Source organism: Phocoena phocoena, chromosome 11 (assembly GCF_963924675.1).
Source record: "Phocoena phocoena chromosome 11, mPhoPho1.1, whole genome shotgun sequence".
Lineage (NCBI taxonomy): Eukaryota > Metazoa > Chordata > Mammalia > Artiodactyla > Phocoenidae > Phocoena > Phocoena phocoena.
The window spans coordinates 53239963-53257219 of NC_089229.1; the positions used below are offsets into that span (position 1 = coordinate 53239963).

Consider the following 17257-nt stretch of genomic DNA (forward strand, 5'->3'; position numbering starts at 1 on the left):
GCAGAGATCCTCAGAGTACCTCTGAAAGGTGATTCACCGGCTTTTGGACGTTTCCAGTGAAGGGGACTCCTGCTTTCTGACATAACTCATTGCATTGCTGGGCAGCTTCTGATAGTGTCAGAATTGCCTTTCTGCTGCCTCTGGCTCCCCCTTGGGCCTCTGGAATTTCCCTCCTGCTCGGCCATCCTGGCCAAGGCCAGCTTGGTGTAGGCTGTCCCTGTTAACAGAGCGAGTGAGCTGAGAAGCCAAGCTAGTGTGCTGAATTAAGAATATGCAGATTGGGCTTCCCTGGTGCAGGAAGATCCCACATACTGCGGAGCACCTAAGCCTGTGCACCACAACGCCTGAGCCTGCGCTCTAGAGCCCACGAGCCACAACTACTGAGCCCACGTGCCGCAACTGCTGATGCCTGCGTGCCTAGAGCCCGTGCTCTGCAACAAGAGAAGCCACCTCAATGAGAAGTCCGTGCACAGCAACGAAGAGTGGACCCCACTCACCGCAACTAGAGAAAGCCGCGCACAGCAATGAAGACCCAAAGCAGCCAAAAATAAATAAATAAATAATAAAAAAAAGAATATGCAGATTGTGACCAGCTGAAGGAGGTGGCAAAAGCCACCCACACGGGGGTGGCCAGTGGCTCCCTCAGCATCCAACTCCCATTTTGGGGAAGTGAAACCCACAGGTCGTTTCGATGGAAGACACAGTTTTAATACACCCATACAAAGGAAGTACAGTCACAAGATTAGTAATTTACAGATTCCAGAATCGAGGGGGTGCCATGAGCCGGGGGAAGGGCAGCTCTCTGTCACAGGTCAGCAGCAAGCAGGAGATAGAGCAAGGTAGCAAGCATCTATGACAGTCACTCCTGGATATCCCTGGGGGATTCGTTCCAGGAGCCCCCACGGATTCCAAGCTCTGGGGATGCTCATCCCTGATGTAAAATGACTTTGTACAGTGAATACAGCCTACCTTCAGTATTTGTAGGTTTCACATCCGCAGATAAGGAGGGCCAACTGTACTCATAAAGTGGTTGGGGTGGGGGCTTCCCTCGTGGCGCGGTGGTTGAGAGTCCGCCTGCCGATGCAGGGGACACGGGTTCGCGCCCCGGTCCGGGAAGATCCCACATGCCGTGCAGCGGCTGGGCCCGTGAGCCATGGCTGCTGGGCCTGCGTGTCTGGAGCCTGTGCTCCGCAGCGGGAGAGGCCACAACTGTGAGAGGCCCGCGTACCCTGCCCCCCCCCACAAAAAAAAAAGTGGTTGGGGTGGAGGAACTGACTGTTTAAAACATTTTTATTGGGGTGGAGTTGATTTACAATGTTGTGTTAGTTTCTGGTATACAACACAGTGAATCAGTTACACATATACATATATCCACTCCTATATCCACTTTCCTTGGGCTTAACTCTAAGTGGTTAATTTCAAAACTGCCCTGGGACAAGCGAAGTGGGAACTACGATGGGCATCCTAAACTCAAGTCCTGATCTAAATGTCCAGACTGGATGTGAGCAGGGTTACCAAACTGTAAAATGCCTAGGCAGCAACTCAGAAAAGCAAAAGTTGTTTTTCTCAAAAGATTTTCTCATCACAGCAATCGCTTGGTTATGAGGGGAGGCCAGCAGTAGAGCTCAGATTAAGATTCTACCTAGAGGTGCCCTAGGTGCTCTGGTTTATCAGCCACTTCTCTGCTGGAGATGTTTGGGGCTCACTTTACATGTCTTGCTCTCATAAGTAAATAACTTTTTTCTTTGGAACATAGATTTATTTTCCTTGAATTGATTTCAGGGGACACCCTCATGAAGAAACCATATATATATTTTGTGGCTGTTCCCTGCAGCTTGCGGGATCTTATTTCCCCAAGCAGGGATCAAACTCATGCCCTCGGCATTGAAAGTGCAGAGTCCGTTAATAACCACTGGACTACCAGGGAAGCTCCCCGCCCCCCGCATTCCCCACCCCCGTAAAAATATTTTAAGCTTTTAGAAACAAATAGGCAGGTTTAGAACTCATTCATTATTCTAGTGCCCCATTGATGTTATGGAGAGAATATGAGTTCCTTTGTTCATTCAACTAACTTATTGAGTGCCTGCTCCCTGCTGTGTGACTTGAGATGTGGGAGAACATAACCAAAGTCAACATCCACCATTAGGAAGCATATCTATCTTTAACTAATTGAAATAATGGGGTGGTATTGGGCATCCAGTTTTAAACAGTTGACATTCTTGTCAGTGCATTTGTCTCCTTCAAGGCCATAGCAAAGTCTCGTGGAACTTTCTAGCTTTTTGAGGGTGGGGAGATCACTTTTCCTAAAATGGAACCCAGATTTGGCCCTTCTAGGGCCTCAAGGGTTAAACTAGCATGTTCTTTTCCTTATAAATTAGGGAGTCTTGGTTTGTTAACTGAGCTGTGGCATGGGTCTGGGCACAAAGGTAGAAATGTTGGATCAGATAAAAATCAGCTTTCAAAGGACTATTTTGTTGTTGTTCAGGCTTTAATCTGGAAACAAAACAGACTTTCTCTACAGGTTAGTTAATACAAGGGTGAAGATTTTCCAAAGCAGATTATTTTTAGTTAAAATAACTGTTTTTTAAAAACAACGACTGAAGTAATGAGGGGGAAATTAATTATTGTTCTTAACGTACATTTGTAGTAATAATGTACTTGCTCAGAACAAAAAATGTTGGAGTGCTGGAACCATATGACATGTCATAATTCCTTCCTGAAGTACCTGTGTTCTATTTATAGGCCGTTGTGCAACTAATTACAAGAGCGTCGCTTGTGTGAACGCAATACATCGTTTAAAACCTCAGTGGCTCTGAGAAAATGCCAGAAGGGCTCGTCTAGGACCTTTAACTGAGTCTTTTTCCGTATGATACTGGTGGGATCAATAAAATGGAGGATCATGACACACCTCTCTAGTGTTTAGAGTTACAAGCATTCACTCGGCTGTTAGATGGAGAGCACTTTAAACGGTTCTGTTTTCCAACAGTCAGACAAGTACCCTGTGAGGAAAGTACTGCTCATTGTTCCTGTCTTACCGATAAGAAACAGAGGCACAGGGAGATAAAGTAGCTTTTACTGAAAGTCCTGCCGCTACTTTCGGGCTGACCCAGCCTTTAGACCTGGGGAATCCGGTTCCAGAGTCGCTCTGCTCCTAAGGGCTTTACCCAGCTGCCTCCCAAATTTCCAGCAGAAATCTGCCTGCCTGCACCCCACCAGGTGCATCCCGCTCTGTTGTGTGTTTAGGGGCACAGCCATCGTCTTTGAGGAAGGTGGACGAGTGGCCTTCACCTCTCCAATGAAGGACAGAGCACATTTTTAAAGAGCTTTTCTAAACCAGGAACTCAGAAATCCCAATTTAGAGTGTTCTTACCACCAAACAGTCCTCTTCTGTGTACATTTATTCGTCTTCTGTTGCTTTAAGGTTAAAAAGGAAACTATCAGAGCCCTAGATGGCCCAGAACTTTCTTTATCCCAGAGCAAGGGAAAAACCAAAGATTGTATCTGGGTTTTTGAGGAAACTGCTGATTAAAAATTTATGTATTTTATTTGATGTCTGTTGAGATTAGCGTCCTTTTATCTTTTGGTTTCATTTCATTAGTTTCTGGCTTTTTAAAGTTCACTTTTTTTAGGTTACATGCTTCAAATCGACTTGCACTTTGTCTTGAAAAATACATTTCTCTAACATCGCTGATGGTACTAATACATCTGGTCAAATCAATAAAGAAAACCTTATCTTTAGCAATGTAGTGGCCTCAAGCACATTGCTTTTTTTAAATTGCCAATAGGAGCTAACAGCTGTGTGCTAGTAGCACTGTTCTAAACCCGCAAAAAAGTTATTTTTCTGCTCTATTTAATGCAAAACTTCCAAACTCGAAATCCTTTTTAGGTAGGCCTTTATTTTGATTTCACTTGACCCCCACTGAGCTGCATTGTGGCCTTGTATGGGAATTGCTCCAGCATCTGACAGAGTGCAGACTTCCTGATTTAAATGTGGAAGTTGGTCTTTAGTGTTATCAATGGTTTTGCTTAGAGGACCCAGAGACTAATTGAAAGGAAGTGCCCAATGGCAGCTTTCTGGTTTCTACCTTTACTATTTTAAAAGTTCATTTGTAAACAGCCAATGTGAAGAAGAAAACATTGATATTTATGTAGGGAGATCTTTGGGACAATACTATATCTTCTTTTGATCTATAGTGTTCGTATTTTAATCTTCAGTTATCTAATTACACTGGTGAGGGAGCTAGGAGCTAACGATGGCCCCCAAATGCTAGCAGCGAAGTATATCCAAAGCTAACGTTATAAGTAACACCAAGACGCACATTAAATTCTATCCAAACCTACATCTCTCTCTTTGCTTCACTCATATATTATGTGTAGTGATATGAAATTATCAGTATCGGACTGTTTTTGACCTATAAAAACAATTTCAGAGCGTTCAGTCTAATAGTTTATTTCAGGGCTCAGCACATTTTCTGTAAAGGTATAGGTAGTAAAATACTATAGGCTTGGCGGGCAGACAGTCTCTGTGGAAATTGCTAACTGCCATTGTACCTGGAGGCCCACAATAAACAATACGTAAATGAATGAATGTGGTTGTGTTCCAATAAAACTTTATTTCTGGACATGGAAATGTGAATTTCATGTAATTTTCACATGTCACATAATATTCTTTTGATTTTTTTCCCCAACTACTTAGAAACATAATAAACGTTCTCGGCTTGGGGGCCATACAAAACCAAGCAGTGGCCCGAATTTCACCCAAAAGCCACAGTTTGCCAACCCCTAGTTGGCTGCCACTGCCTTTGTAATTTCTGGTACCAAGCACTTTCTGTTCACTCTCCTAAAACCAATTTCATTACCTCCTCCAGAACTCCCCACCCCAAGCCTTGTTTCACCTTCTTATCTCCCTTCATAATCGGAGTACTTCGTTTGCTCACCCTGCCAGTGGACACGTGAACAGCATCCTCTTTGCTCCTCTCTCCTCCACTACCCGTGTCCAGCAGGTCTTAACTAGGAATTCTCAGTTCTCTCACCTCCTCTGAAGCCTTCTGTTCGCTTCCACCCAGAGCCACTGCTTGATTCATGACCTCTTTGTCACCTGGACTGTTATAAAAGTGACACTTTGGTGACACTCTTGTGTGACAAAAGTGACGCTCTTCACTTTTGTCATTTATCCTCTGTAATCCATCCTCCATCAGGCCACTACTGTTATTTTCCTAAACAGTTTTTATCATATCGGACCTTTCTTTAAAGCATCTTAGATTCTTCCCATGGGTCATAGGCTCTATAGGATAAAGTTCCTATAGAATTTCACGGTCTAGTTCTGATGTAGCTCCCTCGCCAAGCCTATACTTAAGTCACACCCACCCCTCTTTATAAAGTTCACATCACTCTGTTTTCAGAGGTTATTCCTATGCCTGGAGGGTCTTGCCTTGCTTTTTCTCTGATTCTTGATTTCCTCCTTTATTCCACGAGGATGAGCTCAGGTGCCACCTCAGCTGTGACACTTTCCGTGACTCTTCTTTTGCAGAATTGTCTCCTCCTCTGCATTTTCAGGTCTCTTGTGACATACATCTTGGGTATAGCATCAGTCGGAACAACTCAGTTATTTATAGGAAGGTGTCTCTACTGTGTAGATGACTATGGGCTCCCTGGGGGTAGAAGCCATGCCGTAGTCTTCTTGCTTTATCCCTCTTGGCTACACAATATTTCAAAGTAATTATTTCAATCAAGATGTACTACGTATCTAATAACTTTCTTGGTTTATTTATGAAGTCGCGGAGATCTGATTACAGGGTTGCAGAATCCAGTGCCTTTGGGGCCAGGCTGGTGACTTAATGGCAGAAGTGGACAGAGTGAGGTCTGGGGTGAGCTAGCGAGGAAATGCCCCATCTCTGATCGTTGTCGCCCAAGAGTGTGACAGGTGTTGCTGAAGGTATTATTTTCCAAGAGAAATGGGAAAACTAAATTTTTAATATAAATATCCCAGTTTTTCTTTTAATTAATTAATTAATGGCTGCATTGGGTCTTCGTTGCTGCGTGCGGGCTTTCTCTAGTTGTGGCGAGTGGGGGGCTACTCCTCGTTGCGGTGTGCGGGCTTCTCATTGTTGTGGCTTCACTTGTGGAGCGTGGGCTCTAGGCGTACAGGCTTCAGTAGTTGTGGCACGTGGGTGCAGTAGTTGTGGCACGTGGGTGCAGTAGTTGTGGCTTGCGTGCTCTAGAGCACAGGCTCAGTAGTTGTGGTGCACAGGCTTAGTTGCTCCATGACATGTGGGATCTTCCCAGACCAGGACTTGAACCCATGTCCCCTGCATTGGCAGGCGGACTCCTAACCACTGCACCACCAGGGAAGCCCCCGGTTTTTCAATATGGGCAACTACAAATTCACCTTCTAAAGAAATATCTTGTGGGCACAACTTTTAAAATACCAACCTGTCTGTCGGTTGGATGTGGCACTTGAGACCCCAGTTAGCAGACCCCGATTGGTCACATCTCTTCATTAGCCACGGACAGGGCCTGGGAACCAGAGTGTGCAAGTCTGTGTGATGGGAGAAGGCCTTGCACGTGTGTGCTCTGTTCTCAGCCTGCGTTCATCCTGCCGTCTTGACACTCTGCCTCCTCCACCTGTTGGTGCTTAGCCATCTTCCAAGGTGTGAAAGCCACACACCACAGAGAGTTCCATGGCTTTCCATCCTTTCTCCTCCCTGGTGACACCTGCCGGGTCGTTAACTGAATGGGCTGGGGTGACCTCCTGTTCCGCCTCCTCCCCGGAGGTGGCTGAAACCATCTGGGAGAACGTCCATCAGGAACATCCATTCTTTTTTTTTTTTTTTTTTTCTGGTACGCGGGCCGCTCACTGTTGTGGTCTCTCCCGTTGCGGAGCACAGGCTCTGGATGCGCAGGCTTAGTGGCCATGGCTCACGGGCCCAGCCGCTTCACGGCATGCGGGATCCTCCCGGACCGGGGCACGAACCCATGTCCCCTGCATCCGCAGGCAGACTCTCAACCACTGCGCCACCAGGGAAGACCAGGAACATCCATTCTTGATGGAGGTTCTGGCTGTTTTTGCTGACAGCTGTTAGCAAAGGCTTTTGTTCCTAGTCAGAGCCCTGGTTTTCTAGTATACCAAGAATGAGAGGTTATTAACGCCCTTGGAGCTAGGAATTAAGTTGTCCTTATGTTCCAGCCTGTCTGGGTGGTCAGTAACCACTTCAGAGAATCACATGAGACATTGCCTGTGGGGTTACCTAGAAAAGAGAATTTTAATAATTGATTGCTATATTTGGTCTCCCATAAATGATTGATTTCCCACCCTTCCCCCTACGGCCTTTTGCTGCCTGCTTCTCAATTGTATATGAATCAGCAACAACTCAGTTCACCTCATGGCCTTTCTAAACTGCTTGCTCCTTCTTACTCAGTGAGATTACTGGCTGTTCAGAGGTATTAACACTTCGTGTAAACTTTTTAGTCTAAACTGTCCAGGCTTTTATTTCCTTTAAAAACAAAGCAATAGAATAATATCAAAAAAAAAAAAAAAGAGAGAGAGAGAGATCAAACCCAACCAAATTCTCTCTTTGGTCTTTTTCTGTGGGTCTGGGACCTGAGCTTCTGAGACCAGGAACCTGGGGAGAGATGGCCTTGTTGGGCAGATCTAGGTGGGAACCTAGAAGTAGCACATTCCTAACGGTGTGGCGCTTTCCTGTGTACAGAACACTGTCACATGGGTGGCTTGTGTGTTGCAACCACTTTGAGAAGAGGGCTCAGAGGAGCGGGTGGCCTTGCTCAAGGTCCGTGTTCAGGGAAGTGTCATGCCGTGCCTCTTGTAGGCTCTGGATGTGACCCTGTGTCCTTGAGGCTGGCAGAGGGACACTGACAGAAAGAAGAGGGAAGAAGACGTTCCCCTCAAACTCACATAACTTGATAAAAGTCCTCTGGGCCCAACACAAGAGGCAGCTAGCTTGTATTGGATATGTTATTATTAAGTAATAATATTGAGTACTCACTGTGTACTGTTAAATACTCGTTATGCTAGGGCATTTAATTCTATCGGAAGTGACAGTTATCATCCGCATTTTAGAGACAGAAAGTAACCTTACTGTGCCCGAGAACAGGCGGCAAGTTTGAACTTGGTCTACCTGACCATCGTCTCTGTTGGTTCTTCTGCTGAGTTGCCAAGGGGGAGGGGTTGGTAATGAATGACTTGACACTTATGACATGTGGGAATCTTTCCAAAACATTATCAACTGTGACTATCCTTTGTGGATTGACTGTCCTGTAAATCCTTTTGAAAATGTTTCCATTGTCGGTTCTCTGGACCAGTGGCTGTTGTGACAGGGGCTCACTACTTGAGAACAGTTACTCGTCTGAATTTAGTGATAGGAACCTGCTCTGTGTGTTATATTATCAGGTGAATGTCCTTAAGGTCAAGGTTTTGAGCAGATGAGAAGGCAGGGAACTTGATAATTTAACAGTTGCCATTAAAACCAGGATTTTTCTGCTGAAATTCAGGTGGAGTTGATTTTTTAAAAAATTTGTGACTAGAATATTTTACAAACAGAAAGAAGGAAAAGAGGTTTCCCAAGTGTGTGATAGTAGCACAGAATGAATCACTTGTTCTTTTTAAATAGGGTCTTCTACTGCTACAAATCTCATGGTCACATTCATGCCTGGTGTTGGTCATAGCTTCCAGTTGTGTCTGATACACGTATAGGATTTCGGACTTACAAGACCTTAAAATTCTGTATTTACCTGTTTTTACAAGGGGGAAAAAATCTAGGTGTTTTGTCCAATTGAGGGTAGGCTGGTAGGTTAACGCAGTCCATAATTGGATTTAACTTTGTCACGTGTCTCTCTCCTGGGGCAAACATATCCCGATCTAAGGGAAGAAAGAACTGGATGTAAATGTTCCATGTTGAAGACATAGTAGTTAACCTTCCCCTATCATCGTCTCACAATTCTCCCACTTGAATTTTAACCCTAACTTCAGAATTTCCCAGTTCTTTAATTTAGGTGACCAATATCCCCTCTCCCGAACACATATATTTTAGCAACTCCCAGAATTTAATCCGAGAAGTACTACTAAGAAACTGAGGTTTGCAGAAGTTAAGCAACTTGACCAAACACTCTGCTGTCCAGTAGTTGTGACTTTAAAAAGAGGAGAACAGTAGTGGCCAACTCATAGAGTCCACAGAGGATTACATGAGTTAATTACTACATGTAAAATGCTAACAACAGTCCCCGGCACATAATTAGTTCTCAACAAGTGTAAGATACTGTTATTACCCTACATCTAGGAAGTAGCAGAGTTGATTTCTGTCTGGTTTCATTCATTGTTTCATCAGATGTTTGTTGAACACCTGCTGTGTGCTATGTTCTGGGGAGATAGCCCATCCTCATAACCATTGTGCTTTATTACTTCCAGTTTGATTTCAAGGAAGATGTTCTCCTCCTTTGTAGGAAATTGGAAAATAATGACACCAAAGAGATGATGATTTGTGGTCCACCAACGTTTTGTCTTTAAGTCTTCAAAATAAGCATCACGGGTGGGTATTGCTTAAAGAAAGGACATCTTGAAGTCATTCCTGTTGATCTCAAGATAGTGCTGACTTTTTGTTGGAGCCTATGATAAGAAGGGAATGATATAGTTGCTCACATAAAAAAAAAATTGAACCTATTGACAGAATGATGCTTCTGAACTCAGAAAACAGTTTTTCTCCGTTTACTTTTAGAGGAATTGGAGGTTTTATTTATATTTAGTAAACAAAGCATTTGCCTTTGAAGGACAAAGTGAAATATTTAAGTTGATAGAGGTCAAGGTTTTTATTTATTTATTTATTTTTGCGGTATGCAGGCCTCTCACTGCTGTGGCCTCTCCCACTGCAGAGCACAGGCTCCGGACGCGCAGGCTCAGCGGCCATGGCTCACGGGCCCAGCCGCTCCGCGGCACGTGGGATCTTCCTGGACCGGGTCACGAACCCATGTCCCCTGCATCGACAGGCGGGGGCTCTCAACCACTACGCCACCAGGGAATCCCCAGGTCAAGCTTTTTAAAGCCAAAATAAATTGAGAAGAATCAGGTCTTTCTACTAAAGCTGTACAGAGTCAGGAATTTGAAATAATATGAAATATTGGATAGCAGTTGTGTGTTTTAAAAAGGCAATGGCTTTCATTAAAATGACTATCATCTGGATAATAATCAGATATCTGACCAAACAGGCTTCCAGGGCTGGGGCTGCTGTCTTCCCTCTAGGTTGACGTTTCTGACTTTGTGATATTTCGTCAGTGTCATTCACAAGCTGTGTTTGCTTGAAATGGCAAAGGAAGTGTACCCTTGATTGTTCTTCACGGTTCCCTGGCTTTGATGAGTCATTGCTGGACAGCCTTCTCAACCAAGTGCCGATAAGAATAGACACACAATAGAAAAATTAAACAACTGAGAGCTGAAGCAGAAAGAGCTGGGACTCTGCTGTATTTAGCTGTGTGACCTGTGTAAGCCACAGTATTCCTGGGCCCTGGGTTTCTCATGCATACAATAAAGTTTCTAGGGTCTCTTGCTGAAGTTAGGTCAACTTTGGAATTTAATACCCCCCAAGAGAGATAGGAGATATACAGCACATTCAAGGGACAGTGATTCGTGATTTATGTAATTATCGTAGCTTTGTTGACTGTTGGAAAATAGCAGTGGCCGATGAGTCAACCTGGCATGTAGCTTTCGGAGATCAGTGATGCTTTTTTTTGTTAAAGTTATGCTTTAGTCAGGTTTTTTTTTGGGTCCCAATGGTCAGGGTGATGCCAAGTTCCAGAAATAGAAGCCCAGATCTTGTTCAGAGGACAGTATGGAGGGGACGGTTGTCACGAACTTGTTTTCCTAGCCAAGCCTCCACTTTGGCTTTCCCTAGGGAAGATGTTAGTGGGTGACCACGGGGGTGTAACATCACCATCCAGCGAACCATCCGCCCCAAACATGTTGCTTGGAAGTCACTAGCAGTGACAGAGAAGAGGCAGGTGGTATTTTAAATCTCCTTCCTCTGCCGGGTTTGATTCTCCAAAAATCCATGTGAAAGGGAAACTCCAGGCAAATGCATGTTCTGTATTAGGAGCTCCAGCTGCAAACACCTGGACTAAACATGGGCTCCTCTAGAGACAGGCAGATCTGAACCATCCATCCTTCATCCTTCCTCTGGGTGCCTTCTCCAGTAGCTAGAGAAGCAGGGAGAGAATCCCCTTTCTCTCAGGCATGGACCCGAGCTTGCCTAATCTGCTTATTCCGTGCTTCCCCCCACACAGTCCAGCTGGTCCTCCCACCGATGCAAATCCCCGCGTATAATAGGAAGAGGTTGGACTGGGGGTCAAAGGAGGCCTCACTCTGAATCCCAGCAGCGCTCCTTCCTGGCTGTGGAACTTGGGATAACTTACTTAGCTTGGGCAGCAAGCATAGTGGTATTAATGGTCTTAGGCAGGTAGTGTGTGTCTTCATCGTGTCGTCAAGAATTGCTCTGTATTCTTTTAAAATTTTTTTTTATTGGAGTACAGTTGCTTTACAGTGATATTAGTTTCTGCTGTGTAGCAAAGTGAATCAGCTATACGTATACCTCTGTCCCCTCTTTTTTGGATTTCCTTCCCATTTAGGTCACCACAGAGCATTGAGTAGAGTTCCCTGTGCTCTACAGTAGGTTCTCAGCATTGTATTCTTAAACCTTGTGAAAACGCCTCCTCCTTAGAGGAGAGAGTGAAGGTGGGGCCGAAAACTAGACCTTGACCTTTTCCTCCCTTCATCCCTGAGAGGGTGTGGAGGCAGATTTGACCTCACAGAGATCAGCAGGGACCCCCGCCTCCTACGAGGGACCCCCGCCTCCTACGAGGGACCCCCGCCACGAGGACAATGGTCTTCATATTCTGTAAGCAACAATCTACTTTAAAAAAAAAAAAAGAATCTTACACAAAACTGTCGTGTGTAAAATGAGTTAAAGAGTTCCATTTATAAAAATATGGTTAAGTTGAAATTTATAATAAAGTCAGGAAGAATGATAAAGCAGTTTCAGTGAACAGAAATTTGAAATAGCGGAGATAGTAGATGACTTTTATGATCTTTTTCCTATTACATATAGATAAGTAATTGCAAAATTTTTTTTTAAATTTATTTTTGGCTGCGTTGGGTCTTCGTTGCTGCACGCGGGCTTTCTCTAGTTGTGGAGAGCGAGGGCTACTCTCCCGTGCGGTGCGCAGGCTTCTCGTTGCAGTGGCTTCTCTTGTTGCGGAGCACGGGCTCTAGGCACGCGGACTTCAGTAGTTGTGGCACACGGGCTCAGTAGTTGTGGCACACGGGCCTATCTGCTCCGCGGCATGTGGGATCCTCCCAGACCAGGGCTTGAACCCGTGTCCCCGGCATTGGCAGGCAGATTCTTAACCACTGAACCACCAGGGAAGTCCCTCAAATGGTATTTTTTTAAACAGATCTTCTTCCAATCAAGTGATACTGGTCAAAGAGAAAAGATAGAAGGATTATAATGCCAAAGCTGCCCAAAATATATAGACTAGCATGTATTTGTTCACATGTAACAGATGGGAATCGACTTTTAAATTATTGCAGTTTTTTCCAAAATGCTTATACATTTAAAAAATAAATTTAAAGTAAATGTTAAAACATCTGAAACACCTCCGTAGAATCCCAAGGTTTGGTAGAAGACTGTTCAAAACACACTCCCTGAAGTCTTACAGCACTCAGATCTCAATTTGCTCTGTTTCCTGTTTGATTGTAGCGTGTATACAGTTTTCAGTACTGAAAGCCATTTGATAAAAAATGGTGACATTTGAATAAGGTCTGCAGTCTGGTTGACAGTGCTGGATCAGTGTCAGTTGCTTGTTTTGATATTGTACTTGAGTGATATAAAATGTTGCTTTGGGGGGAAGTTGGGTGAAGGGTGCATGAGACTCTCTATACTATTTTTGCAGTTTACTCTGAGTTTATAATTATTTCAGAATTTAAAATTCTTTATAAAAAGTCATTTGAAAATGATCATCTTCTAATTAATTGTTAGGAGGGAGTACAACAAGACCGAGTGGTGTATATACCACACTTTTAAAGTGGTTTTCCATCTATCTTACCTTATTTTGAAAAAAAGCATCTTTCTTTCCTTTCCACTGAGTCTGTATCCTCCACACTCACTCTGTCACCTACTGTGACACTGTTGAAATTTTGGAAAGAAAACACAGCCAATGGCAAATCAAGGAGAGCCCTCTTTCAGGAAAACTAATTTAGCTGCCGCTTAATTACTTAATAAGAAAATGGTACCGAAACCCAAGAGTTCGTTCTGCGGTCACCTGTACAGAAAAAGGTCTATGAACGATGTAGCATGTTTTTCTGAGGCATTCCTGTGCTCAAAACATTAGTAATTAGGCCAAAGAATATCAACATGCCATGAGATCATAGGGCCACACGTACAAATCAGCATGCCCTATAGTCTGTTGTGATGATGCAATGTGAGGAGTGTTATTGTACCTGAGAAAAGATAAAGGAGTGAAGATAATTTTAAAAGAATAAACCTTTGATCCATTCACTTCTCCCTGTGTAAAGTAAAAGTGGTCATGGCAGTCATGAAATACAGTTCTCTGTTCTCTTGGATTTTACAGTGTGCTGTAAATGACTGCTTTGTTCTTTGATAAGATTGATGGTGGTTTTGCTCTATCACTTGGAGAAATGCAACAGAATTCCCTGAGCCAGCCGTCTGTCTTCAATGTAATTGGCAAAAAGAGTGATTGTCTCGAGTGTTTTGACTAGAAGTGGATTGGTGGGGTTGATCACGTGTATCAGACACCTGCGAAGGTGAGCTGACCCCAGCACATTGCTTTAGCACATGTTTTAACATATGCTAGTAGAATTACATAAAAAAAAAAAAATCCATTTACTCCACCAAGCCTGTAAGGTCCTGTGCATTAAGTAGGGCATTTGTTTTGTGCCAGTTGTGAAGCCTGCCTGGGCTGACCTGAGGGACTGGGCTCTCAGCTCTCCAGATGTCACTCTGTCTGACCGGCTTTTCTGGCTTCTCCTCCAGGGTTATCAATGCCGGGAAGAGCACACACAATGAAGACCAAGCCAGCTGTGAGGTGCTCACCGTGAAGAAGAAAGCAGGGGCCATTACCTCAACCCCAAACAGGAACTCAGCTAAGAGACGGTCCTCACTTCCCAACGGGGAGGGGCTGCAGCTGAAGGAGAACTCGGTAAGACCCTCCTTCATGCTCTGTTCTCGGGTGAGAGGAACACGCACGCTGTGGCCCCGTCGTGGGATGGTCGGAATGGAAGAGAGAAAAGCCATGTCCCCAGGGTTAGTGGAGTGGCAGGTCTGTGCTCAGGGTATCACACCGTCACAGTGAAGGTGACACATGGAGTTAGGAAGAGCTGGTGTTCAATTCCCTGGCAGTGCAGTGGTTAGAACTCTGAGCTTCCACTGCTGGGGGCTCGGGTTCCATCCTGAGTTGGGCAGCTAGGATCCCGCAAGCCGAGCAGCATGGCCAAAGTAAACAAACAAACAAACAAATGGAGCAGCTGGTGTTTAGGTTCTAAACCTTTAAAGTAAAGAAAACGCCCATATCATATATGAGTTTTGCTGCAAGAATTAGTATATATGTTTGGTGGTTTTTAAGAAGCTACTTCAAGGTTTTTGTGAAGGAGATAGTACCTGGAAGTCTCTCAGAAGCAGTGGGAGGAACTCAAGCCATCGGCTTGCAGCCCTGCTACGCACGACTCTGCCCCTCTCCTCCCCTTTCCTGCCCCTTAGAGTTGCCCAGTTGGAGCCTTGTTTGATGCTCTTCCAAATTAATATTTGTTTCAACTGGCCCAAAGCCCTTGCATCCTATGGGGCAACCCTGCAGACCGGATGCCCTGTTGACAAACCACAGAGCGTTTCTCTTCTTTCCAATTTCTGGAGAACAAGGCAGACATCCTCGGAAAGTTCTGAAGACACTCTCAGAAAAGTATAGGGAACAATCAGTACTCTGTCCATCGGCAGATTTAGTCCTACAGAAAAGAGACATTAAATGGGATGACCCCAATGTGACTATTTATTCTCATGGTCTTAGGATATTTTTGTATGCAAATTTCTATAGGATTGTAAAGGATCTAGGAATCTCTTCTTAGTCTAAGTGATAGTGTCTTATTGCATTTACGCTTAGGGAATAAGAGTACTGACTTATTTTGGTAGCATTAGTTCAACTTAGGGTTAGAAAACACAGTGACCTATGGAGATTCATCAGTTGTGCTTGCTTTCAAGGCTGAAGGAAGCACTGACTAGGCCTCTCCCAAAAAGCGAGAGTCAGGGACCCAGATGGGCAGGACAAAATAATACTGGTTAAGTGCATGGTCTCTGGAGTAAGACGTTTCAGAACAGTCCATTGCTTAAAGCTGTTGGATTTAGGGATAGTTATTTATTCTTTGAGCCTCACCCTTTCTCTTCTCTAAAAAGGAAGGATAATAATGGTAACTACCAAATACGGTGGAAGAGGCTAGTTGCAAGTAAGAAATCCAACAGTCCATGTAAAGTCTTGAGCCAGTGTCATCATTAATAAATCCTTGATCAATGCTAGTGATTATTATCCTAAAGTCAGTTCTACTTCTGTAATCCTCTGCGGATAACGCCCACTGGGTTTTCATTCATCTGTAAACTGGAGATCACACAATGTCTTTCGTACCTTCTTGATGGACTTATTTTGAGGATTGAGTTTTTATGGAAAAGAGACATTAGTGATAATTGGGTATGGGTGCCAGTGACTTAGTGTTGCTCTTTCCCCTGGCAGGTCTCCTCTGCCACTGGATATAAAGTGATTTCTGTAAAACTAGGTCAGTGTTGACATTTGGCTGAAGGCCTGTGGGTGATGGCGTTTTCCCTTGTTGCTAAGTTCCTCCTAGAAGTGCAACCGGGAGTAACTTTTTACCTTTCTTTCCTTAAGAACAGTGAAACCAGTGCATAAGCCCTTTAGGATGGAGCCAGGGCCCTCCTTTGTGATGGCTCTGAACCTCTGTGGGGTCCATGAGCCACTAGGAGGCAGTAAGGGCATGCCATGCAGAGCCGGCACCTCTCCCGCTGCCTTCCTGCTTTGGCCACAGCAGCTTCACTTCCACCTGCCTTATGTATTAGGCTACTTATTAGAGTTTAAGGCAAGAGCTGTGCTGCCTTTTTCCTTTTAATTGTGGGAAATTATACATAAAATAAAAGTTAGCATTTTAACCATTTTTAAGTGTGCGGTGCAGTGGTATCAAATACATTCATACTGTTGTTCAACCATCAGTATCATACACCTGCTGAACTTTTCCATCTTCCCAAACTGCAACTCTGTACCCATTAAACACTAACTACCCCTTCCTTCTCTCCCCCTTCCCCTCCCCGTCCCCGGTCCCTGGCAACTACCATTCTATTTCCTGTCCCCGTGAATTTGACTACTCTAGGGGCCTCCTATAAGTGGAATCATATATTTGTCTTTTTGTAGTTGGCATATATCACTTATCGTAACGTCTTCCAAGATTATCCATGTTGTAGAATGCGTCATAATCTCATTCCTTTTTAAGGCTGAATAATACATATTCTGTTGTGTGCATACATACCATTTTGTTTATCCATTCATCCATCGATGGACACTTGCTTTCATTGTCTCTTGTGAACATTACCACTATAAACATGGTGTTTGAGTCCCTGCTTTCGATTCTTTTGAATATACACCCAGAGTGGAATTGTTGGGTGATACGGGAATTCTGTTCAATATTTTGAGGAACCACCATGCTGTCTTGCACAACAGCTGCACCATTTTACATTCCCGCCAGCAGTACACAAGGGTTCCAATTTCTGCACGTTTTTGCCAACGCTTGTTAATTTCTGTTTTTCTAAGATAATAGCCGCCCTCGTGAGCGTGAAGTGGTACCTCACTGTAGGCATGTATTTCCCACGATTAGCGACGTTGAACATGTTTTCACGTGCTTCTTATTGGCCAGATATATCTTCTTTAAAGAAATGTCTGTTCAGGTCCTTTGCCCATTTTAAAATCAGGTTGTCTGTTTCGTTGTTGTTGTTTGTGCTGCTTTCTAAAAGCTTGAAAAGCATAACCTAGTGTGCCAGGTGACTCACTGAGTGCGAGCTGTGTTCCAGGAACTGGATGCTGAGGGTTCAGCAGGGAATAAAACAGACAACAGTCCCTCCCTACAGGGAGCTTGCATTCTTTGACGGCGACAATTAAAATATATAGCATGGCAGATAAACACTACGGAGAAAAA

The 17257-nt window shown here is 44.2% G+C and overlaps 1 protein-coding gene across 1 annotated transcript in view; it reads left to right on the top strand.

Annotated features, from left to right (window-relative positions):
• Window positions 1-17257, top strand: part of PPM1H (protein phosphatase, Mg2+/Mn2+ dependent 1H) — a 257523-nt gene that overhangs the window by 79165 nt on the left and 161101 nt on the right. Inside the window, exon 2 of the mRNA XM_065887438.1 lies at window positions 14052-14217. Within this exon, the coding sequence (XP_065743510.1) occupies window positions 14052-14217 (166 nt within the window). The remainder of the gene's footprint in view (window positions 1-14051; window positions 14218-17257) is intronic.